Source organism: Lepidochelys olivacea (genome assembly GCF_965140295.1).
Source record: "Lepidochelys olivacea isolate rLepOli2 genome assembly, chromosome: 18".
Classification (NCBI taxonomy): Eukaryota; Metazoa; Chordata; order Testudines; family Cheloniidae; genus Lepidochelys; species Lepidochelys olivacea.
Window position 1 is genome coordinate 20,498,619 of NC_140428.1, and position 27,242 is coordinate 20,525,860.

General features: G+C 47.6%; 1 protein-coding gene across 1 annotated transcript in view; it reads right to left on the minus strand.

Moving 5' to 3' along the window:
• Positions 1-6,698: 6,698 nt before the first annotated feature.
• The window catches only part of CA6 (carbonic anhydrase 6), a 40,716-nt gene continuing 20,172 nt past the window's right edge, over positions 6,699-27,242 (minus strand). The window contains exons 4-10 of the mRNA XM_084651608.1: positions 26,271-26,419; positions 24,197-24,292; positions 18,294-18,360; positions 16,426-16,583; positions 13,099-13,222; positions 11,340-11,438; positions 6,699-8,327 (exon numbers count right to left, since the gene is read on the minus strand). Of these exons, the coding sequence (XP_084507734.1) occupies positions 7,714-8,327; positions 11,340-11,438; positions 13,099-13,222; positions 16,426-16,583; positions 18,294-18,360; positions 24,197-24,292; positions 26,271-26,419 (1,307 nt within the window). The 3' untranslated portion in view covers positions 6,699-7,713. The remainder of the gene's footprint in view (positions 8,328-11,339; positions 11,439-13,098; positions 13,223-16,425; positions 16,584-18,293; positions 18,361-24,196; positions 24,293-26,270; positions 26,420-27,242) is intronic.

A 27,242-nucleotide genomic window follows, 5' to 3' on the forward strand; every position in this document is an offset into this window, starting at 1 on the left:
CCATCAGTGGGGGAGCTCCCGACCCCTCAGTATTCTGGGGAGGAGAAACAGCTAGCTGACAAACTTGGTCTCCAGGAAAAGGAGGGATGGCTTCATTCCCCGGAAGGGAAAGTCCTCTTACCAAAGGGCCTAATGCTGCCAGTATTACAGAAACTACATCAAACCACTCACGCTGGCAGGGAGGCACTTATCCAACTAATGGGAAAGTACTTCATAACCTCCAGACTCAGACCCCTGGCTGCCCAGGTACAGGTGGAATGCCTAGTCTGTCAAAAGAATAACCCCCGACCAGGACACCCAGTGCCACCAGCGGCCCTGGAACCCACTCCATGCCCCGGACGGGTGCGGCAAATAGACTTTACTGAGTTTCCCTGGACCCAAGAGTTCAAGTATCTCCTTGTCATAGTGAATAGATTCAGCGGATGGCCGGAAGCCTTTCCATGTCGCAATTGCACTGCCAGGACAGTGGCTCTCAAGTTTGTTAAGGAGATCATTCCTCGCTTTGGACTTCCCCAGTGGATAAAATCTGACAATGGAACACACTTCACGTCAAAAATCGTCCAAAGCATCTCAGACGCCTTACAGATTCCCTGGAAACTCCATACACTCTGGAGACCGCAAGCCAGGGGGGTAGTGGAGCGAACCAATCAGACCCTTAAGCGTCATCTCTCGAAAGTATGCCAGGAGGCCTCTCTACGGTGGCCTGATGCCCTGCCCCTAGTCCTGCTCCGCATCCGTGCTCTCCCAAAGGGTAGATTAGGGCTCAGTCCCTTTGAAATTATGTTTGGAAGGGCATGGCCTATGAATGGTACACCGGTTGTGTCAGGGGGAGAGTGGGAACTGGGGAATGGGTTTCTGTCTCAGTATATGTGTTCCCTGTCTGCTGTTCTTTTGCCTCTTTACAGGTATACTAAGGATTCCCAGCCTCTACCCTTGGACTCGCCCATCCACTCCCTGCAGCCTGGTGATTCAGTGCTCGTATGTACCTGGAAAGACGAGCCCCTCCAGGAAAAGTGGAAGGGACCCTATACCATCCTGCTGGTCTCCCACACAGCAGCAAAGGTCAAGGGACGCAAAAATTGAATTCATTATACCCGGCTGAAAGTGGTGTCAACCCTCCCCCCGGCTGAAAGGTGGACCGTGCATTCAGCCCCCTCCACTGAGGATCTTGGACTAAAATTATTATTCAAACGGCAGCCCACCGGGAAGGCAGGAAAGTAGATGGGAGGGTATATTTTATTCCCCCTCTTGGCCGTGTGCCTAACCAGTACTGCTGTTTCAGGCACTGTACCCGTAAATACCTGGCTGGCACTGGCCCAGAGTGCAGTGAACGCAACGTCGTTCTCAGAGAACCTTATTCTCAGAGACTGAGGCAGCAGCTCTGGCCTTTTCCTTAGTTGGTATTCCTGGGCTTGTGGTGCATAATTACCACGCAGTAGAGCACCTTGCCTGCACGGTGGCAAAGGCCATTAATTTAACCTCAGCCGTCCTGGCCCAACTCTCACATGAGTTAGGGGAGGTACGTCAGGGGATGCTACAGAACAGGTTGGCTGTGAATTATTTGCTTCTACGCCATGGTCACCTATGCCAGAAGTTTGCAGGAATGTGTTGCTTTAATATAACAGATGCAGGGCCATCCGTAGAAACTGATTTACAACGCCTACAGCAGCTGGCAAAGGGCATTCATCAGCAAACTGGGGAAGATTGGCTAGGCTCTTTATTTTCTGGTTGGGGCCTTTCCCCGTGGCTAAGTGGGTTGTTTAGCCTATTATTTAAGGTTTTTTTCCCCCTGTATTAATCATGTTATGTTTACTGTGTTCTATGTGGTCCTGTGTAAAAATGCTTATTTTGCATAGCTTTAAAAATTTTAATTTTATGCATAGCCCACTAGTAAGTAAATAAAGATGAGAAGACTCAAGCAACAGAAATAAGTATTCTCAAAGGAGGGAATTGCTGGAGACCCCAGGGCATGGCCACTAGTTAAGTAGAGGGGATGGAAGGCCATAAGGGTCGAGGAAGTCTCCCTGCTGAAGGCCTAACGGCTTCTTGTCAACCCTCCTTAATAGAACTCAGGCCTGGCTGGTTTGAGTAACCTCTTTTGCTCTTAAAACAATGTTGCTGTTGTAAATAATGCCTCATAGTGTAAGGTTTGCTGACGCCAAGTTAAAGATAACAGGAGAGACAGCTACAAGGCCAGACAGGATGTGCTGGTTGTTTAAGTTGCTAGGAATGCTTGTTAGAGGTTGCAGGAAATAAACATTGTTGTAACCCATATAAGGAAGGCAGAGTATTTGTGCAAAGCTTTGACTGGCTGATGTGTAGCGCAGTAGCACTAAGGAATATAAAAGTGTGTGTAATGACCTGCTCTGGTGTGCAGGATTTGAGATTTCTCTCCCTGTACCTTTCTTTGGAATTCCAAATAAACTTTTCTGCTTCTCCACTCCGTTGTGTTTATTGGGTGGCGCACACCGGGCAACAAACCCCTGCTGTTGTTTTGCCTCTGGGTGCTGGCAACACAGGGAAAACTGAGTGGTTGGCCCTTTGCTGTAATCCTCCTAACCAGACAGAGGAAGCTGGTGCCTCTGAGAGCCAGTGGGCAGAAGTGTGAAGATCCTTGATGTGGCAATGGCTAGCGAAAGGGGGAGGTCCCAGGAAAGAATTGATGAGGAAGAGGTTAACATTAGCCCTTAATGCAGAAAGGGCTCTTGATAGGTTGTGCTGGAACGATTGGTTAGTAGCTGTATATAAATCTGATTTGATGAAAACTTCTGCACGTGGCTGTTATGGCACAGGCTGAAAGAGGTTTTTGCCTCACAAACGGTTGCTCATCACAAACGTTCTCAGTACATTGAGGGCCTTGTCAGGACGGTCGGCTCACTCTTGTTGTATAACCCTTCTAGGTGGCCTGTGGCAGAGATGCCATGGGTTGGCTGTCCTTAAGAGTGAGTTTGACAGCCCCAAACAGTGACACTTTCCAGGTGGTGTGGTAGGTCATTGCTTAAGACAGGGACTCTCATCTTTGGTCCTTAGCGACATGCAACAGTCCATGTTTTTAATTCAACCAGCACTTAATAGTTTGTTTTTAAAATGTACATTGCTTAATATTGCATATGAAATGCTTAGAGGTCCTAATTCATACTAAAGTCTAGGGCACGTGGGAATTCTATATACAGCGCAAACCAGTGGATTTTAATAAACACAACTATTTGCTAGTTGGAGCCAAGACCTGGGTGGTTGGAGATCCCTGAGGACATGAATTTGTCCAGTGGGGTGTAAATTTTGAACTGTATTTGGCAGAACCTGCAAGCTTTTGATCAAGTCCTGCTCATTTTTTGGGCAAACTCATATTTTTTTGACCATCAAGTAGTCACATACACACAAAAAAACCCACGTAGCCTCCTCTCTTCTCATGAGCCTGTTATCTCCGTGGCTACCACAATACACAAGCTTGGAAAACGGCTTTCCAATCTCCAAGGAGGTCCCGGCTGTATTATTGTCTCTTGCAGAGCCTGAGTAAAAATGTTTTAAACCTTTATATATTTACTCAAAATGAGTGAGATAAGCTTAGGAATGTGTGCGAGAGTGAGAAAGCATGGTAATGAGCAAGTCTCAGGCCCAATGAGTGAGACTAGACGTGTCTGCTGCTATTTGTCATGGAGCCTAACGATAAGTATTAAATCTGATAGGAAAACAAATTACAAATGGAGAAGGCCTAAGTCTGCAGGCCCAGTCTGTTTGTTGCAATGGGGCATTTCAACACTCACAGGGCTGTGCTGCCTAGCTGTTCAAAGGGGAAGCAGGCCTGATTTTCAGCTAGGCCTTAAGCTGTTACAACCAACACCTATTTCCAGGTGCAGTTCAGATTATTTGGATATGTAAGTAAATGATTGTGCCTGGAGTTCTAAGTACCATCTTTTCAGCTGCAGTCAGGTACCTCTAGGTGACCTTATTTGTACCCACAATTTGCTGACACAAAAATGGAAGCCAGAAAACCCGCCCTGAAGTGTCGACCAAAGGGCTGCGTGAAAATTAATCTGAATCTGTCTGCGTGATGCAGACAGTCAGAACTGGCTCAACTCTTCTTGGGGAAGGGGAAGAAATGACTGTACACATTTCCTCCCCCCGCAAAATGCCACTGTCTGACTTTGATTCTCTGTCGATTCTGATCCCACACCCATTTCACAGCTTGACTTCACGGGAGTTATGCCCGATTTATGCTGTCGTGAGAGCAGAATCAGGCTCATAAAGTGTAAGTTGCCAGAATCAACTATTCCTGCAAAGCATTTCTAAGATCAAAACCCCCTAAAGCCCTGAGAATTTCTATAGAAGTAAGGATTTCTTCCAACAGAGACTGGAGTGATCCTGGAATTAATCTTTCTATTGGCATTGGACCAAATCGGTGAGGTACAAACGCAGCTGCAGACAGAAGTGTTTCAAATCTGGTCCCCTCTTGGTGGCACTGTGCTGTCACTTTTACAAGGGGGAGAAATAACCTTTGCTACTAACAAAATATACCAGAAGCATGAGTGGTAAATGGTCCTCTAGTAACATCAAAGTGTTCTGAAGGAATCAGAGGAGAATTATTCACTGTCACTTATTTAGCACATTGTGGCAGCAAAAGAATATATGAAATGCATGTAAATTTTCTTGTGACAATAAAACAAACTCTGTCCAACACGTGGGCCCCCCAATGTGTGTTGATTGCATCATGTGTTTTCCTTTCTTTTACTGCTGTCAGAATGTTATGCTTCCACTTGGAAGAGAGGAGGCAAAATGTTCTTGTGATACGTGGGGGCCAGATTCTGCGCATGCACAAATACAGAGAAATGCCATTGGGGCCATTAAGGTGAGAGGAGAATCAGGCCCTGCAATATACTGGGTTTGTGTGTGAATTGTTCTCTCTGTGGTGGAGGAAAGAGTGCAGGTGGGGATGCAGCAGTAGAATTCGTTTTCTTTAAACTTGAACATTTTTCAAGTGTCCACTAAATGCTGGTATGCAATTTTTGGGTGCCCAACTTGAGATAGTTGGGGCCAGCTTTTTGAAAGAGCTCTTTTCCTATTATGGCACCTAAACAAAGGTCTGATTTTCAAAAGTCCCCAGCAGATGCCATGTATAACACTTCTGGACATATTTGCCAAAGGGCACAGCTGCACCCAACCTGGGGAGCACACTTTGAAAAGCTGGCCACTGGGGCCCTGATATTCAGAAGAGCAGAACTTGTTCTTTGAGTTGTGCTCCCCCTCTGATGGGTGCTCCACACCATTCCAAACCAGGCCCAAGTTGTTGAGCTGAGCACCCAGATTTATTGGCACTGATGAAACTCTAGGCCTCAGCTTCTTTATTGTTTATAAGCCTAATTTGGTTTTAAGGAGCTTTCCAGAGCTGGTTCTTGACTAATTCTACTCCTGAGCATTCTATTCGTTCTGAAAACTAATGTGTTGGCCCTTGCAGGAAAGGGCAGTGCAGCATTAGAGCACTGGAGTGCTTTTTTTGTAATGCATTTACTGGTCCAGATTTTTTTTATAATTAATTTCATGTTTTAAAGTTGTAAAATAAAATCTAAAGCTAGTCTTTGCCATAAGGGTCTTACAGAGCAGATACAAATAATTCTATTCAGACATCTGTGCCCAACTATCTTGTGCGTTGCTGCTTTCTGCTGGAAAGAAGCAGAACTGTTCACCAGCATGTTATTTGCTTTATTTGCTGATGGAGACTCTGCTTTAGCTCAAGTACTCCTGTCCTTTGAGAGAATGAGGATCAGAGTTTTATCATGCAGACAGCATGTGTAGAAGGTGCCAGGCTGTTTGCATGCTCAGGTTTTATTTTTCAGTTGTTTCCCTTTGGAAGAAAAAATAAACTTCTGACCATGGAAAGAATGGGTGTTTGATGGCAATTAACTGCCACGGGCTTTAGTCTGGCTTGGCCCATAGGTCAACCTAAGTCCAGGAAAGAAGATCCTGGAATGGGGTGGGGTCTGGGAAGATGACTGCATAGGGGCAGTGGACTGAGATAATCCCATGCTCAGGGGGATGGAATGATCCCTGGGGTGGTGAAAGAGAACCCACATAAGGATGGGGCTGTTCCCACGCGAGGGGTGAGAGGATGCAATGCTGGCATGAGAAGTGTGGAGCCCATGCATAGAGAGCACACCACAGAGAAGGGGTGAGGAGGCAAGTAATGGATGGACAGACGGTAGCCCAGCCCCTGTGAAGGAACAGAAGAAGATAATGCCACGTGTGAGGCTGCTGTGTATGGGAGAGATCTGTGCATGTGTTTCTTTTGTCTAAGGGGCAGCAGCTACATCAATCAGCTTAAACTGCTGACAAATGCTTGAGTCTGAGAGTCGTGTGGGGGCTTAACCCCTGTCAGGTCCCTGCAAACAAAGCAAAGCTGTGAGGGTGACGTTTTGGGGATCACCTAGAGCGGTAAGAGGTTTTGTCACCCCCTGCCCTGTAATCGTGGGGGCCTCTATTCTGGGGCTTTGATTCAAATCCCGGAGACCAGTAGGCAGCCCACAAGCACAAGGTCTCACCCGGACTCCCCCCAGCCTCTTTACTCCTTGGACGGTGACACCAACAGCCTTTCCGGTACCAAGTCTCCCTAAAACATCCTCCTGAGTTTGTAATTACCAGATACTTGGACTTTCCCCCTTTGAAAAAGGAAAAGGAGTACTTGTGGCACCTTAGAGACAAACAAAAACCTTAGAGACAAAATTTATTTGAGCATAAGCTTTCGTGAGCTACAGCTCACTTCATCGGATGCATTCAGTGGATCCCAAAGGTGTGAAAGCAGCCCCGAAGTGATCAGCTGACAGTGGGGTGCACACTCCACAATGACCTGGTGTGTGTGTGGGGGGGGAATAAACAAGAGGTTTATTTAATAGAAGAACCATAGATCCAAAGATAAAATAGTAAGAAAGAGCAAACCCATACAAGTCACACAGTAGACGGACATAAAGATGCCGTTGCAGGCGTTACATTTCTATATTGGATAAAATCCCTTTTCTACTGCAAGCTACCTATTGCTGGGGACTTGGAATGGTACCCAAGAGTACCCCCTCGCTTTAGTGAGGAATCCAGGGTTCACAGACAGGCTCCCATCTACAAGCTGGTCCCTAAGACTTGTCTTCTCTCCCTCCCCGCTCCCCCGCATGCTGACTCATGGTTATTCATGGGGGGGCAGGAATTCTAGCCGGGATATCTGTGTCTTCCCATTAACTCTAATGGCCTGTCATTTGTCTTTCCCTAAGTTGTACAAGGCTGGGGCTAGTCTTGGCTGTCTCAGGAGGCAGCTGCCCCTCCCTGCCTGCTGCCTGGATGTCAGGTGGAGTTGTAGCTGTACTATAGATTATGAGCACGGATTTCTATATACATAAATACATAACCACAGTCTGTGGACATATTGCATAATCATGACCATTGACTTTAGAACATTACAAGCATCCAGAAAAGACCTTACTCAGTAGACCTTTATAGCACATTAACACAGTATAAAATCTGTTGGTTCCACGGCTCTGTTTTGGGGTTTAAACCTTCTATTCTCCCCGAGGGGTGTCTGGGCCCTGCGTGTCACACTATCCTGTGTGTTTAATGACTCTAAACTTAAAGCAGAAGGAGAAATGGCCAGTTAGCCAAGGTGCTTTAGAAAAATCACACACTGTACAAATGTGCTTCCCCATTTGCTCAGAAAGAGGGGACCAATTCAACCTGCTGTCATTGGCAACTGGGGTCTGACTCCAGCACCACTCCCCCTGAGAGACTCATGGGGGTCTCCCCCCAGGCGATCACGTCCCCCTTCAGCTCACTGCGCCTGCACAAGGCGAGCGCTCGGATGTCGGCGTGGCTGATGACCCAGCTCCACAGGTTGACGTGGCTCATCCACCCGGAGAACCCGTTGGAGAAGATCCCCAGGAGCTCATCTCTATCCTTCCCAAGGACGAGCGTCCCTCCGGCCTGGCTCATGTACCCTCTCTGGAGGTTCATCTCTCTCCCCACCACTCCGTTGAGCCACAGATGTGCTGCCCCGGAGTGGGAAGCCCATGCCACGCAGTAGTGGAGCCACTCCTCAGATTTGTGGTGCAGGGGGAATTCAACAAAGCGGCCCCCTACCCACAGCCCCACGGCCGAGCCCACAGTCACCACCAGCTCGTTGTCTCTTTCCTGGGTGCAATAGGCGAGAATGGTCTGACTGCCTCGATTCTGGGCTTGGATCCAAAAGCACAAGGTGAAGGCCTGGAGCTTCATGTCACGGAGGGGCCGGACGGCCACATAGCTCATGATGTTTTCAGCGGGAAAGTAGAAAGCTGGGAAAGCACTAGATTTAAGGCCTGAAATAACCAAACATCAACCAGCCATTATGCATCTTTAGAGACATGCTTTCCTGAGTCTACAGAGGGCAAGGGCATGTGTGGACAGAGCGCACAGCTGCACTGGCAAAGCTATGCCAGAGTCTTAGCTGGCGTCAGCTAGTACTCCTTGTATTATCTTTACGGCCTTGAAAGTGCATGCAACATTTTACCCCAAATGCTTTAACATGCAAAGGCCCGGCCCAGAAGCTCTGAGAAAGGTGGACTGATACCATCAGAGCTGAGCAAAAAGAGGGAAAGATCTTTCATTAAAAAAATCCAGAAAAAATGTGAGTAATATTTGTTCCACAGATTTTGAAAAGGAACCATTTTTTCATTCATTCAATTTTTTTTGAAACTTTGTGCAAAAACGTATTTTTTTTTGTTTAAAAAAAAAAAAGTCAATTTGCAGGGTTTCTTTCTCCCACTCCTTTCATTCCTTCCTCTTTTATAATTTCCCCCCTTCCCTCCCCTTTATTCCTTTTTTCCATTTTGCCAGTAGAAAAGGAAGGGTGGTAGAAAGGGGAAGGAGCCCCAAATGAAAGTTTCATTTCCAGGTGTCATTAAAAAAACCTCCAGAACATTTAAAAAGCAAACCACGTTTTTAACTATGTTTCATTTTTGAATAAAGGTGGCTTTTGTTTAAAAAAAATTGTATTTGAAGAATTCCAGCCCCCTCCCAGTAAAAACATGCCTGACAATAATTCACATGCAAGCAGCTGTAAGTGGTCCAAGAACTGAAGGAGCACAAAACCCTTTAAGTCTGGATTTGAGGAGGCTGCAGAGAGGAGAGACTGTGGCCAAGAGGATAACACAGGACTATCGAGAATGGACAGGCATAGGAGGTGATAAGCTATTGGTGCCTCGCTTTCCTGGGCAACAAAATCCCTCAAAAAATTGGGAAAGAAGGAAGAAAAGAGGAGTTTAACTTTGTAAATTCTGGATAGTAGCATGTAACGGAGCACAGTGAGAGAGAAGAATGTGAAAGACCTTCATTTGGGGCAGAGAACTTTGCAATGGTGTGTCTTTCTTTCTTCAACCCTTAAGATTCCCTCCCCTTGACCCCCCAAAAGAGTGGTACTTTCCATAAATGATGTTTCTGTGATTGGCCTACGTCATAAATATAAAGGGAAGGGTAAACACCTTTAAATCCCTCCTGGCCAGAAGAAAAACCCTTTCACCTGTAAAGGGTTAAGAAGCTAAGATAACCTCGCTGGCACCTGACCAAAATGACCAACAAGGAGACAAGATACTTTCAAAGCTGGGGGGTGGGGGAACAAAGGGTTCTCTCTCTGTGTCTGTGTGTTGCTTTTGCTGAGATCAGAGCAGGAATACAGGTTAGAACTCCTGTAAAGGGCTAATAAGCAATCTAGTTAGATATGCGTTAAATTCTGTTTTGTTTAAATGGCTGATAAAATAAGTTGTGCTGAATGGAATGTATATTCCTGTTTTTGTGTCTTTTTGTAACTTAAGGTTTTGCCTAGAGGGATTCTCTATGTTTTGAATCTGATTACCCTGTAAGGTATTTACCATCCTGATTTTACAGAGATGACTCTTTTACTTAAATTAAAATTCTTCTTTTAAGAACCTGATTGCTTTTTCATTGTTCTTAAGATCCAAGGGTTTGAGTCTGTGTTCACCAATGCAAATTGGTGAGGATTTTTATCAAGCCTTCCCCAGGAGAGGGAATGTAGGGTTTGGGAGGATTTTGGGGTGGGGGGCGGGGGGGTGAGAGACGTTTCCAAGCGGGCTCTTTCCCTGTTATATATTTGTTAGATGCTTGGTGGTGGCAGCAATAAAGTCCAAGGGAAAAAGGTAAAATAGTTTGTACCTTGGGGAAGTTTTAACCTAAGCTGGTAAAACTAAGCTGAGGGGTTTTTCATGCAGGTCCCCACATCTGTACCCTAGAGTTCAGAGTGGGGAAGGAACCTTGACAGCCTATTCCTCCAATGTTGGTTCAGGGGGCTTCTCTTGGAATAACATCTCATTGCAACTGACCAGCATGCCTGAAGATACCAGTAAATGAGGTGAGGTTGGGGCATGGGGGCGGTCGTATGTGCATATGGGCAGATATTTGGGGGAGTGAGGTGTATTTCAGGTCCAATGCACCTTTTTCTCCCGGCTATAATAACTATTTCAGGTAGAGAAGGGTACAATTTGATGTTGTTGATATGTAGTTCTGTAAATCAAAACCAGGAGCAGTTTGGATCCAGGTCCCAATTAATCTGAACTCCCAAAATTAAGGGTTCTGTGGGGCAGGCAGCTCAGCTGACAAGGTCCAGGCATGACCCATCTTTCTTGATAGATTGCCAATTGATACAAGACTAGTTTGTTGGTTTTAAATGCCTGACAAATGAGCCTCTGGGATTAAAGGGGACATGATTCCTGGAAGCCATAACTTTATGAATGTAGCAGATGCCACCTATATATGCACGAGAGTCTATTTCTATGCAGGCGTATCTGGGAATGAGGAGGTGAGTCTGGAAATTAAATTCATATCCTCCAAAATATGGATCTGATTTGGGAGGAAAGCTGGTCTTGTTGTCACAGCACAGGACAGCGAGTCAGGAGAGCTGGGTTCATTTCTTGGCTCTCTCACTGACTTGTTTTGTGCAAGTCACTTAATTCTCAATGCCTCAGTTTTCCGCATCAGTAAAATGGGGATAATCATATTCCATTCCATTCCATAGCAATGCTCTGAGTTTTAATTCTTTCATGTGCTGATCTCCGGAGCCACTGGAGTAGGGCAATGGGATGTTAACGGCTGTCTAACAGCTGGCCTTAAGTTAAGCTTAGCTATGCTACAACTGATGGAAACTCTCCAGCGGAACCATAAAAAGGACCAAATTCTACTCATATGTCCACACAACACCCGCTGATGCTGACGCATCCACGGGCAGAGACATTGTGGGCTCCTCATTAGAGGAAGATATAGATAGTGACTTCCTGTGCAAGTGAATCTCATGGAAATAGAAGTGGCTGGAAGTGTCTTACCGGTCAGGCCCACTCCAGCCAGCAGATGCTTCTTCATCTCCTGGAGCTGAGTGTGTATTTGCTCCAGTTTTGAGCTGAGTTCTTCTGGCAGACAGAGTTCTAGATCAGTGAGAGAACAGCAATCACTGATACACATTGATTCATGGTCAGCTGGGATATTTCTCCAGCTTCCAAACATCGGGAGCTTTTGGGGCACCTCCCTTTTAAACTGAGGTCTCTTTCCCCTGTGCAGCACTTGGGGTGGGGAATTGTTTGAGTGGGCAGTTGTTCCTGGCTACATGGCCTCATCTTTGCCGTCTGTTAAGAGAACAGTGGCAAAACTGCCACCATTTGATGAGAACCAACAGGCCAGGTTCTACTCCCATTGACAGCAGTGAACGTCTTACCGCAGACTTCCATGGGATCAGGTGCTTATCTGCACAACAGATGCTTTGCCAGTACAGTATGACTATACTGCTACAGCCGTGCTGGCAGAGCCCCCTGGTGGAGATGCAGCGTAAGCTGATAGAAGGGGGCGTTGGACCAACACAAATAAACCATCAGCTAAGCCAACAGATGCACTTCTGCTGGCATCATTGCATCTACACTGGGGATTTTGTCAGCACAGTTGTGTTGGCTAGGAGGTGCAATTCCTTCCCCCACCCTCCTAGTTACCATAGCTATGTCAACAAAACTTTGTAGTGTAGACTAAGCCCATGGGTTGACCCTTCTTGGCTACACCTAGCCTGAGTTTAGCTTGTGACCATTTCTCCCTGGGGGTGTGTGTCCCTCTCTCCCCTTCTCGCTTTCTTGCTGTTAAACTCCACAAAGCATTCCACAATATGGTTTGTATGAAAGACACTGAGCAAAGGTGAGTTGTCGAGTGGTCTATGAACCTGGAGAGAGATTTTTAACATGTTAGGTCCCCTGTGTCTGAAATTGTCCCTGTTAGTTTATTGCTAATGTTCTTCCCACTGGGGTCAAAGGTGCTGGGACAAAGGTCCAAACCTATGCTACAGCAAACACACTGGGTCTTGCGCAACAAGTGGTGATGCATCATACCGCCTCCAAATTCTCACAAACCCAGGTATCCTTTCCAGGCACCCTCTGCTAGCACTGGCACTCACTTCAGTTGCACTGGCAGACAGTTCATGTTGCAAGGGGCTCAATACGCAAAAAGCTCGCACTCGCTCGCTCTCTCTCTCTCAAAAAAAAAAAAAGCCCTTGATTGTGGGCGCTCAGTCAGTGATGCTGTGATGGCTATGCTTATCCTTGCCTGTGATGAGGAAGGATGGTTTACTAGGTAAGGCGCTAGCCGGGGACTCAATTTCCTGCTCTGCCACAGACAGACACTGACACCTTGGGAAAGTCATTTAGTCTGTGTGCTTCAGCTCCGTCTCTAAATTGGGGATAATATTTCCCTAGTTCACACAGCGCTTGTGAGGATAAATCTGTTAAAGATTGTGAAGCGCTTGGATACTACAGTAATAGGAGCCATATAAGTACCTTAGATAGATCATGTTGTTTCTGCTAGTAGATATTAGAGCTGTCATGGCACTTGGACACAATACACCCCTGCACCTTTCCTTACCCATAGTCCGAGGGTACCGTTAACCCCTACTTGAGTGTGAAGGTCGTGGGTTCTCTGCTTAACTGATTGCAAATGAAACTCACTTCGAATGGTTTCTCATTCCTTACCTGCAGGCCTGTGCCCCACCTGGAGCCACCCCTGTGATGCTGTGTCCTACCCCAGGCACCCAGTCCCAGCCCCCCCTCTTACCTTTGGCGCCTTTGGCTTTGAAAGATGATTCCACCACTCTGTCGTTGAGAGGCTGAGCGTGGCGATAGTCATTCCTCAGGGTGTTGTTCTGCCAGTCCAGCAAGGTATTCTCCAGCAGCTTGATCTTTAAGCAACATGGGCTTGTTACGGAGGGGGAAATGGGTGGCTAGCTCTTTGAAAGAGAAAACACCCCTCGCCAGACCGAGAGCGGGGTAGCTGCAGATCATGTCTCATGAGTCCTTACAGTGGCAGAGCTAGGTAGGCTATGTCTACACTGTCACTGGAAGTAAGCCTCCCCACCCAGCTCGACAGATTCACGCCAGCTTGACTCCAGCTAGCGCGCTATAAAAATCACAGGGTGGACAGTGCAGCTCGGGTGCAGACTCAGGCTCAGACCCATGGGGTCAGTTGGGCTTGATAGCCTGCTCTCCTGCACCTGCTGCAACACCCCCATGGCTATTTTTAGTGCACTACCTCATGCCCCACTAGCATGTGTCTGCTCCCCGGGTGGGGAGGCTCATTCCCAGCAGCAGTGTGTAGAGGCCCAGAATCAGGGTGTTGCAATGTCAGAACTGAGGGACACACAGGAGTAGAACAGGAACACGGCACCTGTCAGGCTCAGGGGCAATGGCTGGACTAAGTGGAAGAGGAAGTTGTTCTGACAACTATGCATGTAATGGGGATTTTGCAATAGAGTCCTATTATTTTGCTTAACAACAACTGCCAGGGGGCCTTTGAACTGTTCCCCCCCCCCCCGCCACATTAGAATGCACAGCCCCTTGTTTAGATGCAAATTCACCTCAATCACACACACCCCATTCCTATCTCTGCTGTGTCTTAAAGAGAAGGTTACACACATTATTTACCTAAGGAAAATAATTCATCATTTAAAGCTCCTTGGTGTTCTCAGTTTATTGATGTTGCTTATGCTGGGTCTCTGCCCTATGCTAAATGCCCTGGCAGATCTAGACAAGAGGACAGAGTCCCGTCCTTCCTGAAAGGTTTTGATCACTCTTGGGGGTACAGGAGACACCTGTAATCACTCATCAACAGCTCCCCTTTGTGTCCAGAGTGGAGTCATCAGCACAGCTTAATGCCTAGCCTGGAGTCTAGACCAATGTTCATCTGGCATGCAGACAAAACCTGCACTGGCCCCTAGCTGAAATAACGCCTCCATTCACACAAGGCCAATATAAACGAGGGAGTCGCTTTTCTAAAAACAACAATTATTGTTCTGTAATTATCTTTAATCTGGTCCCAAGGGCCTGCTGGTGGGTGAGTTCGTTATGCTCCTGGCTTTGTAATCCGCAAAGACTCTGCCTCAGCAGTTTTGCTGGTTGGTTCTGGCTGGTCTTCCTTGCTGTTTTTATTTTTGTTGGGTTCTGGCCCTGTTGCATTTAACTAAGCAGGGGGTTTTGCTGCTGCTTACCAGACATCAGCTATGCTCTGCTTGACAGAGATTTTAACTTAAACCACCATGGCTGCAAGATGTGGCTGCAGCTGCCACTCTTGCACCGCGAGTTTGGCTGGGGGAAAGGCAGAGAGTCGCTCTGGGTGGAGACGCACCTGTTTATGCCAAGGCTGAATTTGGCCTAGAGAGTTTAGAGATTCAATAACCTCAGACTATAAACCCTTTGAATTAGCAGTCTGGCTTGTGCTGAGTGTGGATGTCTAAGCAGCAGACGAGAGAATACGAGCCAGCACCTCTAATTCCAACAGGGACAGTCATGGTCGTATAATTAATGACACTTTCATACTAGGTTTCTTTTTGTGCCCATTTATAAATAATAAATCAGAGAAGCTTCTCCGCCTCCTTCAATTACAACGATTGTTAGACATGTTCAGCCAAACACCAATAATTTGCACTACAGCATATCACGTCACCCAGAGTGCTCTGCAAATAGATGGATCTTCACACAGACGCGCTCTCAAACAGTCATGGTTAATGTTTTCTATACCCATTGGATGGCCTAGGACAGGGGTTCTCCACCAGGGGTACACAGAGGTCATCCAGGGGGTACATCAACTCATCTAGATATCTGCCTAGTTTTACAACTATATAGAAAGCACTAGCAAAGTCAGTACAAATTACAATTTCATACAGACAATGACTTGGTTATACGGCTCTACATACTATACACTGAAAGGTAAGTACAATATTTATATTCCATTTGATTTATTTTATAATTATATGATAAAAATGAGAAAGTGAGCATTTTTTCAGTAACAGTGTGGCTGTGACACTTTTGTATTTTTAGGTCTGATTTTGTAAGCAAGTAGCTTTTAAGTGAGGCGAAACTTGGGAGTACGTGAGACAAAACAGACTCCTGAAAGGGGTTCCGTAGTCTGGAAAGGTTGAGAGCTGCTGGCGTAGGAAACCGAGGCACAGAGAGGTGAAGGTCATCCAGGGAGTCAGTGGCAGATCAGGGACTGGACCCTTGAAGGCCTGGCAAATATTATTCTCACTACACCCCACGAGGCAGGTAAGTATTGTCACGCTGAGTTACTGTCAAGACCAGGATTAGAATGTGGGAGCTCCTGGCTCCCAGCAGTATGCTCAAACCACTGGACCACACTGCCTCTGTCAAGCAGTGTGACTGGCTGAGCATCCATCACCCTGAATCTGTAAGCCAATGATCAGCCACCTGTGTCTGTCATAGAGTCTCACGTGTGAGTGCCAGGCAAAGCAATTGGAGCGCTGGTCAGAGTACTGCAGCATGGCGAACGCACCTAAGGCAATGGCCCAGCACTGCTTGGATCCAGGCCCAGTTTCCTGTGCAGCCAGAAAAGGGACAGAGCGGGGTAACACCTTACTCTTCCCAAGAACACAGGAGAGTGGGAAAGAATGAAAAACATCCCCCTACATCAGGAAAGAGCTACAACTAGTGACGAGAGCAGGGGACTGGGAATCAGGAGGTACCAAAGATTAACAGTGTGGTCTTGGGCAAGTTACTTAACAGCTGTGCCTCAGTTTCCCCAGCTGTAAAATGGGATAATGTTATTGACCTGCCTTGCATAAAGGGAAGCTACATTCATTCCTGTCTGTAAAGCACTGTGACTTTCCTGGATGGAAGGCCTTAGAGAAGGACTGAGCACTATTATGTCAAGACATCACTACAACTTTGTGCTTCTCTGCGACTTCATTCCTTTACAAAATGCCACATAGACACACACACCTCCACATGGCCCTACAACACTGCAAATAATTGCCCCAGCCCCCTCGAAAGCACCAGACAATGGAGAGTGGAGGTGTGGAGACAATTAAAGAAAGGCTGCCTGGAAGGAGGAGAGGCTGTCACATCTGGCAAGCAGCAGAGGGGGCCTTACCTGTGTGTGTGACAGGATGATGGGAGAGTCAAAAACTGTCCAGATCACACTCTCTGAGCATGGCGGTGTGGTCAGTGAGCCGTGATACCTGTAGAAGTGTGAGAGGTTTTCAGGCAGCATGGCTTGGACATCCAGTGAACTGAGCTTGGTTGACTTCCCTAAAAAGGCAACAAAACACAGCTATATAATGACCCTGGAGAGGAAAGCAGAGGACTGGTCCTGGCAGCTATGGCCAGACACTTGACAAATCTCTTCCCAAATTCACCAGGAACTAGGCCAGTGACTGAGCCAAGCAAAGGCAGATGGGCAGGGACTGTCTTTTTGTTACGGCTGTACGAGAGCTGACTGCAAACAGATTTTCTGTCCTGAGAAAAATTCTCAGATTTTTAAAAAAAATCTTCATCCTAAATCAAGATGAAAATGTAGACATTTTTTCAAGAAATGACCTCCCAAAAAACTAAAATTAATTTCAGGTCCTTCGACACTTTTCATTTCAATAAATGCAAAATGATCGGTTTAGATTTTTCACCCTTTTATATTTTTTATTTTTCACAACAAAAATAGTCAAAATGGTTCTGAAAATGTTGAAAAAAGATGTTTTTAAAATAGGTTTTGTCCAATTTTTTTAAATTAAATTTCATCAAAATGGCTACACACTTTCACCCAACTGGTTCAGTTTTGTTGAAAGGACACGTTATGATGGAAACTTGTTTCGATGAAAATTTTCTACCAACTCTAGTCTACAGCACCTTGCATAGTGAGGCTGGAGTCTATATGTGCAACTAGAATAGAGATAAATAACAATATCCATACTTGATAAGCTGATTTAATAGCTCTTTTCCTGCTCTAGGCACTTTGAAAATAAAAATCACTTTATATAAGGGCCAGGTATTATTAAGAAGACTATTTTTTATGATTCTGGACCTTCCAAGGTCCCTATGGAATTTGCCCTACACATAATGCAAGGGTGGGTTTTGTGGCTTGAGAACCAGTTTGGTGTTCGCGAGAAAGACCTGATTACACAGGTGAGTTCACCTGTCCATGGGAATCAGCTCAGGAAATCCCAGGGCAGCCCCAAACCAATAGCCCAGCGTATTGTGTTAATACTGAGTTGCTGTAGACTTTTCATTTATTTATTTATTTACTTATTTAGTGAGACTGTTTTTTCTGATGTAGCAAGCTCTGGTGGAGGCAGGGAGAAGTCCCTCCCTTTAACAGGATGCCATGGCTTGCTTAAGAATGGAAGGATGATTCTGCAATCAGCACCCCTGTTTTCTGCATGTGTGGGGAAGGAGAGAAACTGCAGGGGTGTGCAGTGGGGTATGGCTGAAGTAACCTAGTTATTTAACTGTAACTTGATATAGAATTTGTTTTTAAAAAAATGCAGCAAGCTGCCTACTAGCCTCCCCTGCTTCTCCCAGTAACAACTGCAGCGTCCAGCAACGCACATGGAACCCAATGAGCATGGGGCATCTGTAAGACTGGTAAATTACAACTGAAAGGGAAAGTCCCCATCAGCTGGGACCCTCTGGCTGAGTCACAGACCTGGGTCCTGTCATGCATGACGAGGAAGAGCATGTTAAGTTCTGATAGCTTTATGTGACCTCTGGCTCATGGGACATCTGACCTTGAAGTGGCCACTGCACCTTAAAACCAGGTAAATAATAACCCCAGTCTCCCATACCATTCATCAACCAGGCCAAGATCTATCTGGCCTTATCCATGAGAATGAAATGGATCTTCCTGTTGAGCTCACCCGCCCTGCCATCTCTCCCCTTGGGCTGTCTCCTTTAGGTCCAGGCGTACCCAGCACTTACAAGTACTGACTTTTTGGGCAACAAGAATGGAGAGGGGTGCCAGGGACTTACCAGCAAACCTGATTTTGGCCAGGTTCGAAATGAATTCACTGTAGTAGGTGTTCTCAAAATTCCCATCCTAGAAGGAGAACAGGGCTTGCTGAATAAAATGTGTAAAAGTCAAACTAGCACCAGCTCTAGCTCAGTTCAGCATGTGAGATTCACTGAGGCAGGAGCTCACACAGCCAAATACTGGAGCTGGATTTCTTAAGGGATTGGATATTTTCATGAGTAATCACCACACTTGTCATTATGGATCCGAAAGATAGAAGCCTGCACTGAATTGCACAAGAGTGCTGCAGGGTTAGAGGGTGAAGGGCTCCTCCCCGTGTCCTCCTCTTACATACACACTAAAGCATCCTAGTGTTCTTTTGTGTTAGGTGGGGGAAACTGTGGCATGGAGATGCTAAGGCTGACATTTTCAAACTTTGGGAGCATAAAGTTGGGCACCAAAGTCTGTATTTAGGTATCTGAACAACTGACTTGATTGTCAGAGTCCACTGCCTTCCATAAGATGTGTGGGTGCTCAGCACCTCTGACAATCAAGCTAGTTATGACTCAGGAAGTGTCTCAGTAGTGAGTTAGATGCCCAATGTTAAGCAACCACATCCTGAAAATTTGGGCCTAAGATCCTATACCTTTTTGGCCCTAAATGACTCACCTAAACTCAATGCATGAACTGAGAGTAGAACTCATGAGTCCTGGCCCCCGGCCCAACTGCGCTAACCACTAGACCACACTGTTCTCCCAGTGCTAGAAACAGAACCCAGAAATCCAGATGCAGTCCCTCCTCCTCTAACCACTAGACACCACTTCCCTCCCACAGCTGGGAGGAGAATCCAGGAGTCTTGATCCCCTCAGCCTCTGATCATTGCCTCTCATGAACTGCGAAGCATGAGGAAGAGAGGGAGATGCCCTTTTTCAGTGCCTGAAAGCTTCTCGTCAGCAGGCGCTCTGGAACGGAGCGAAGTTATGCCTCTCTTTATCGCACCACAATGGGATCTCAACTGCCATGTCAAATCATCTCTTGCTAGGACCGCAGATCCCTGTCTGCAGCTTTTGTCAACACGAAGCAGCGCTCAGGCCTTTGAAATGAGCACAGAGCTCTCACGAGGCTGGAGCCTGGAGGAGGCGAACAATGCTCTGGTGCTGGCAGTGGGCAGCTGAGTGGTGCTTCCCAGAGCCAGAGAAGAGAGGGGAGGGGTGACCCTTTCCCATCAGAGAGCCAGACCTCTGAGTCCAGTTAGTAAGGTCAGTGAACACACAGACATTCAGCCACGTCCATGACCTAAAGCCAGTCACAGCACTCCCGAGGCAGAAGATCGGTCACTAATTTGAGCTTCCCTGCCCCCCATCAAATAGTTATTCTGTTATAATTTCTTCTTATTACAATAACACCTAGAGGCCCCAACTCAGAGGGGTGCCCCATATGGGTGCTGGAACAATGGATGCGGGGGGGGGGTGTGCTGCAGCACCCCCAACTTGAAATGGTTTCTAGTATAGACTGGGTTTACAGTTTGGGTCAATGGGTCTCAGTACCCCCACTATAAAAATTGTTCCAGCCCCCCTGGTGCCCCATGGTGCTAGGTGCTGTGTATACATCTAGCAGGAGACTCTCCCTGCCACAAAGCACTTGATGTCTAAACAGACAAGGGAGACAACAGGTAGGAGAAAGGGAGTGTTGTTATTGGGCCCAAGTTACAGATGGGGAACTGAAGGATGAGGAGTCTGAGGCCCAGGCAGCTGATTTCAAGGGAAGCTAGGAGTCTAAATGCCATTGAGGATCTGAGGCTAAGTGACTTGCCCAGGGTCACACAGTGAGTTTGTGGCAAAGCTGGCCTGGGAGTTGAGCCCAGCTCTCCTGTATCCCAGGCCCATTCTCTAAATGAGCATGCCTCCTCCCTATTATTATTTACCCACAATGTTTCTTTTCCGTCATTCATCCAGAACTGCTTCTTCTACTCTGTCTGCCTCGATGCTGCTCCACCTTCCCTCTCTCACATCCATGTGCCTACGGGGCTCTTGCTTTACCTACTAACATCTGCCACTTTGTAGCTTTCCCCCAGGGCTCGTACTATGGGGTTGTTCAACTCAGTCTGTGAGGGTGTGGGTTGAGTGGTAGGGGTATCAGCTCACCTTCCCCCCACTCCTGGGCTAGGACACCCTCCCTTAGACAGCTCTGATCTCAGACTCTTCCTCTTTGTACCAGCGGGAGCTGCCTGTAGTACAGAGCCCATGCACTTGCCAGAAGGGAGCTGTTGGACACAGGAGCCTGGGCCTTCAAAATAATCGCAGCTGGGGACAGGACCACTCCAAGGACAATGAAAGGCTGAGCCGCATCATTGTCCACAGGCAAGTTTCACCTCTCTCCTCCCCCCTGGCAACGAGAGGAGGCCATAAGAGAAAAAATATATTCATCACCCAGTGCAGGCAAAGGAGTCGGACCCAGTCTGCAGTGGAACCAGTGTGGTTCTGTGACATGGGGAGAGGGCAGTGCATGAGAGGGCGGCACAGGGAGTGCTAATCCCAGGCATTCCCCGGAGCCACGTTCCAAAGGGGTCACTGTGTGCAATACAAAGGCTGAAGGAGCACCCCATTAGGCACGTCCACCAGCCATGTGCTACAGGCAGGTGGGATAAGCTACTCTAGCCTAGAAGCCTGGGCCAGGGAGGAGCTGCGACACTCTGAGCAGGGAAAGATCCGCCCCTGGCTGCTCCAGTAATGTGCTGGAGAGAGGACTGGGGGGTAGATGCACTAATGCTTTCCCCGTGCAATGCAAACACGCTGAACAAAGGAAAGAGAGGCATAAGCTTTTTTTTGCATAGAACTGCTGCTGTGACCAGGGAGGGAGTGACTGGCTGTCATTCCGTGAGAATCCAGGGGTCACTTTCAAGCTGGGGGTATTGTGGGCTCAAGGTCTTCAGGGGGAAAAAATGGAGCTGAGATTTTTTACAATGGGGGAAAAAGCAAATTTAAATTAATAAAGGGACTGGAAGGGATGGCTCTGGGGATTGGTGATAGACTATGAAGACTTCACCTTTAACGTGGCTGGTTCAGATTCGTCCACAGGGGCCACTTAGGGGTTGTTTGGTAGCCTGTGTGACATGACTTTAGTGGGTCTCTGCCCAGTTCCAGTGGGCACGTGTCTACATCACAAAAACCACTGCCAATAACTGGTCAACTTGCCTGGCAGCATCAGTGGCTATCTGGCCCGCAGAGAAAAGCTGAGTGTCAGCCCCACCTGTAATACAGCCCGCTCTTCTCCCCAGGCGGGGAAAATGAAGGTCATGTGACTGGTGGATCACATGACCCACCAATCAGGTAGGGGATAGATAAGCAAGAGTCGGGGGGGCAGAGAGACTTTGGGTGAGGCAAAAGACTGAGTTAGAGGTGCATGGTGGTTGTTGTGAAACCTTCTGAAGTAGCTAGGGAAGACTCTTTGCCAGCTGGTTTCCAAGGTGGGGTAGAAGATTGCATGATACCCCCACAAGGGGTCTTGGAGAGAGGGCTGGTGTTTGGAAGGTTTCGGGTTTTTTGGGGGGTTGTTTTTTTGTTTTTTTTTTAAAGACTTTATTGACTCACCTAGGTGAAACTGGTGATGGAAAACTTAAAAGGGCTGGGGAGAAGCATTGTGTGAGCCCTGGAAAGAGGGCTGTGTGATCCCCTAGCTAAGAGGGAAGGGTTTGGGCCTGGAAGGCTCCTAGAAATTGCATGGAAAGATTTAAAAAAAAAAAAAAAAAAAAAAAAAAGTCACCCCACCCCCTGAAGTAGGGGTTGCCAGGTGTCTGGTTTTTGGTGCTGCAGGGCTAAGCTAGGCTAGTCCCTACCTCTCTTGGCACTGGGCTGTGCCCTGGAAGCGGTCAATGGGTCCAGCTTGTAGATGTGGTGTCCATGGGGCTCTGTATGCTGCCTCCAGAACCTTTGCTCAGAGTGGCACTCCCATGGGCTGGGAACTGTGGCCAATTGGAGCTGGGGGGGTGATGCCTGAACGTGAGAGCAGTGTATAGAGCCTTCTACCTGCCCTCCCCCCACACAGGAGCCAGACCTGCTTCTGGGGTGGAGCCAGGGCTGGCAGGGAGCCTGCCTTAGCCCTGCTGTGGTGCTGACCGGGATCCGCCTGAGGTAACCCCCTGAGCCCTCCCCCAAGCCCCTCATCCCTGGCCCCAGCCCAGAGCCCTCACCCCTCTGCACTCCAACTCCCTGCCTCAACCCATAGCCCCCTCCCACACTCTGAAACCCTTGGCTCCAACCTGGAGCCCCCCCTCCTGCACCCTAAACCCCTCATCCCTAGCCCCAGCCCAGATCCTGCACCCCAGCCCAGTGAAAGTGAGTGAGGGTGGAGGAGAGTGAGTCACAGAGGGGAAAGGTAATGAGCAGGGGGGTGGGGGCCTCAGGGAAGGGGCTGGAGCGGCCTCGGGGACATACCTAGTGTGTTTGGTTTTGTGTGATTAGAAAGTTGGCAACCCTACCCTGAAGGGAAGTTTTGCTTTAGGTAGCCTGGACTATGGAAAGCTCCTGGAAGACCCAGGGGGGAATTGAAGGTGGGGTGTCTGCAGGGCCACCCACTGCCATGAGGTGGAGCGAGGGAAAGGGTGTTCTGGCCACAGGCAGTCTCAGCAGAGAGGCCAATGACTGAATGGGCCATGGGAATGAATTCTTCTCTCATTCCAAACAGGGCTCTGCCCAGACCGGGGAAAGAGGTGCTGGGAGCGGGGGAGCAGAACCTACCATCTGTGTTCTGGGCCTGAATAGATTCCATTCCAAAACCTTTCAAATGCACGGAACTCCCACAAAAATCTTACTCTGGAAATATTTCCAAGCATGAAGCAGGGTCTCTGCAAGGACTCGGATCAGGTTATTTCTGTTACCAGGCAGGCGAACTCTGTTGTGGTGACCATTCCAATGGGTGCTCCTTTGTGTTGGGTGCTGCAGAGCTGCCCCTGCGCCACTGTGCTTTTTGCTGTGGCGCTCATGGTGCGCTAGAGGATGGGGCGATGGATTTCTTTGCTTCTGCTGGGGTTCACCCCCATCTCAGGAGCCTCTAGCCCCCTCCTGTGCTCAGTGACCGTCTAACCCTGGCTCCCAAATAGTTCAAAAAAACAACCATGGCATGTCCCGTGGAAGGTAACTCTTAATGTCTGTTCCCATCCTTCACAAAAGCCCTTCTGGCAAAACTGTGACCTGGTGGTCAGCCTTCTACCACTGAATGAGTTGAGGGGTGATGACCCATCTCAGCAGTGTTCTGCCGTGGGTGACCCTTGAAAAGCCAATAACCTACAGCAAGCAAAAGGAATAGTCTATAGCAAGCACCTTCCACCACCATTGTGGTCCAGAAGATAGTGCCCTGGACTAGGGCGGGAGATCTGGATTTCTCTCCCCGCCCACAAGCTCCATCTAACTGCTACATACCCTTGGACATGTCCTTTCACCTCCCTGTGCCCCTGTATTCCCATGTCTGTTCAATCTGCTAGGGCAGGGGCTGTCTCTTACTATGTGTTCGTACAGTGCCTCGCGCAATGGGGCTCTGCTCTTGTTTGGTGTTGTGTTCATAGCATGCATGCAGCAATTAGATAGAAACATAAATACGCCCGTTGGAAGGCTGCAGTGTCACACTGCTTTATTCCTTAGCATTCAGAATAACAAAAGCACCCAAAAATGGGGAGAGAACAGGCTTGCTCCCTAAGGCAGAGGGGCACAACTCACCCCACCTAGCTTTAAGCTGGTTCTTTCCAGATTGACTCTGATCAGAGCCCCCTAGCCTGCAAGCTAGTTCTTAACCTTGTTCTTAAAGTGACCACCTACAATTCCAACAAATACACTTCAGTTAGGCCTGCTACATGCTACTGCAGAACAAATAATAATGTCCCATACCCACTCGCCAACCTGTTCCCTCTCCCTGTAGAGCTACAACCTACCACATAGAGGAAAGCAAGCACTGCCAGCCCGTTCAGCTTGTCTTTTGCTTCTTCAAAACTGGAGTAGTTACCGGAGTTGTAATGGACAATGTGCAGCTGTAGGAGAACAAGACAAGGTCAGTCCAAGGCTGGGGACTGGTGGTCAAGCTGCCTTTAGCTCTTGAAAGAATAGTCTCCGACTGAAGGGATAGCCAGTGCCCAACCTTCTCTTGGTCCTGCTAACCTAATGCAGACACCCAAGCCTTCAGCAACAAGGGTAGGGGAAAATATTTTAGGACCAAATTTCTAGCCTCCATGACACTCAGGTAGCTGTGGTGACTTCAGTGCACAGTGCTGGAAGAATTTGGCCCTAAATGTTTATCACAAACCTGTGTTGCTGAAAGCCTGTTTGATTGGGATTGTGCAGGTGCGACTAGAGCGGTAGCATGGCCCACAGTGGCTAGTGTGTTGGACTTCGATACTTGGGGTCTAATCCTGGCTCTGCCACCAATCTGCTGAGTAACGTTGGCCAAGTCACTTCGTTTCTTTCTTTAGAACGCAAACTCTTCAGGGCAGGGATTGACTCTTACTGTGTTTGCACAGCACCTAGCACAGTAGGTTCCCTCCTCACATTTGTGGCCTTTAGGTGCTACTGCAATGCTCACTTTCCTCCTCCTTCCTTAAAGCTACTAGCTGTAGCTCAGGTCCCGCCATTGACCTTTAACGCAAGAAGGCTTTTCTTTGCTTACTGCCTGTAGGGCTGAGGCTTGTGAACAGATGCCGAAGAGAGAGTCCTTGTGCAGCAGCAAACCTTCATTTTGCAAAGGTGGTTTGGCTCTAAGGGCTGACCAAAGAGCCAATAACTCCATATTACTCATAAGCAGGATTCCCTCCTGGGTTTTAAAAGTAGGAAGGAAAAACATCTGTGATACTCCTTTTTGCAACGATTGCAATTAAAGAGCAGTTTGAGAAAACAAATGTTACGGGCCTGATCCAAACCCCCTTGGCTGCCATGAGAATTGTTTTTCCTTTTCATTTAATTGCTTTCAGAATCAGGCCCAATATAAGGAAAAATAAAAATGTATTAACATATCCCTGAGCCCCTATTAAACAGCCTTTGCTAACTGCAGCTGCAAACGTCAGACAGGGAAAAGCATTTGCCATTCTTGTTGCTTTCTGAGGGCCAGCCCTTTGCTGCACATGATCTTGTCTGCCAAAGCTTGGCAGCTCCCTTCTGTGAAGTGGGCTGTCACAGAATGGGCCCTGGGGCAAACAGCTAAAATGGAGATTAATTCTAGCTCTGTATTCCCCCCTCAGACACACACATCACAATGCATGTGGTGAACTTTGGCCTGCCACTGTAAGCAAAGAGCAACCATGCGGAAGACAGTGGATAAAGCAGTCGGGGAACCTTTGACAGTCAAGGGCTGGAGTCTTATTTCTAAACATGAAAGAGCCTTGGCTAGTGGAATACCAGAGCTTTTCTCCTCTCTCTCTCTCTCCCTTCTTGCTAGGACTGTCTTTTAATAACCCCCACCTCAGTCAATTAGGTTCATTGCCAAAGAAACTGACTAACAGCCTGATCAGAGTCAAAGCTCAAACTACAGGGGCTTCTGCCTCAATCTCCCTATTGGCTATAGCATGCAGTGATGGAACCTGGCCAGAAATAAGACATGGCCCAAATTTTGCTGCTTGTTGTGCCTTAATTTTCTACCTCCTTGGACCTTTTGCACCCATCTGGACACGATGAGTGTAAAATGCATCTATATCAGAATCCTTCTCTCGCTCACATCAGTGGTAGCATTTTACATCCACTTTGCATTCTCCTCTAACAAGGGGAAATGACTACCCAAGGCAGTGGCAAATCAGGCCCATGGACATCAGTGGAGTTGCTCCAGATTTAAAGCAACGTAACCCAGACAGCCCTCTACATTTAAAGCAATTCACAGGGTGCTGTGTTTGCCAACAGAGGTTTTCTTTTAACATGGGATTTTCCTGTGTTGTTTGTTGTTGCTGTCCCCCCGCCCCATGAGGGGAAAGAAGGCAACCCTCTCCCTTTATGAGGAGGAGGCATGTCTTCCCCTTAAACAGGTACCTCCGCGAAGTATCTCATTCCATCCACGGTATGTTCGGAGCCACTGGTCTCCAGGTCCAGCCCGCCCCAGTGCAAGTGCATCTGGACAGCCGTGAAGAGGCTTGGGAGCCCTTTGGTGATGTGCATGGTGGGTGGCAAATCAATCTGGACTGCAAGATAGGAGAATAAGATGACACTAAATGGATGCAGCTGGTCCTGATGCTGCAAATACTTAATACACTGTATACAGCTTAGTGGGGAGAGCAGCTTCATGGAACTCAGTTGGGCTGCTCCTGCTGGTGGGGTAAACTCCCTAGCCTCTGTTTAGGAAAGCACTTGAGCATGGGAGTACTCCTAGTGAAGTCAGTGGGATACTCAGGATACCTGCTTAGGGTTAGGCAGATGCTTAAAGTTATTTCCTGATCTGGGGCCTGTGCTCCATAGGGGGTGTTTGCAAGATCAGTCACCCTGAATGCTGGCATGTCCTAGTGCTAAGGCTGCTCTGGAGAAAGCGTGAGTTTAGGCATGTTGGTTTGTATGATCTCTGTAGATGGGGTTTATCTGATCTAACGAATGCATCTTGCGGCTGGGATGCTGGTGCCTGAACTCTATGAAACTCTTTTCGAAAGCAAAAACGGTCTAAGGTCAGATAATCAATGTTGCACACTAGATGAGTGTGAGAGAGAGGGGATCTGCGCACATCGGTGCATCTGCAAACTACAGTCCACTGAGTCGGACATGCCTGACATAAATATGTACGTGTCTGACTTTTTCTGCAATGCTCCAGAATGGGAGGAGAGTGGACATGTCACACAAGTGCAATTTTCAAAGGGTGATTGTATGAGCATCTTCAGTTCCACCCATGCAATCTTCAGTGAATTAAAACTACAACTGACTTTAATATATTAGATCCAATGAGTGAAGAAAGAGCCATCTGCTACAATTCTAATTGCTTATCGGTGGCTAAAATATTAATGGCCAGACTCTTGCAAT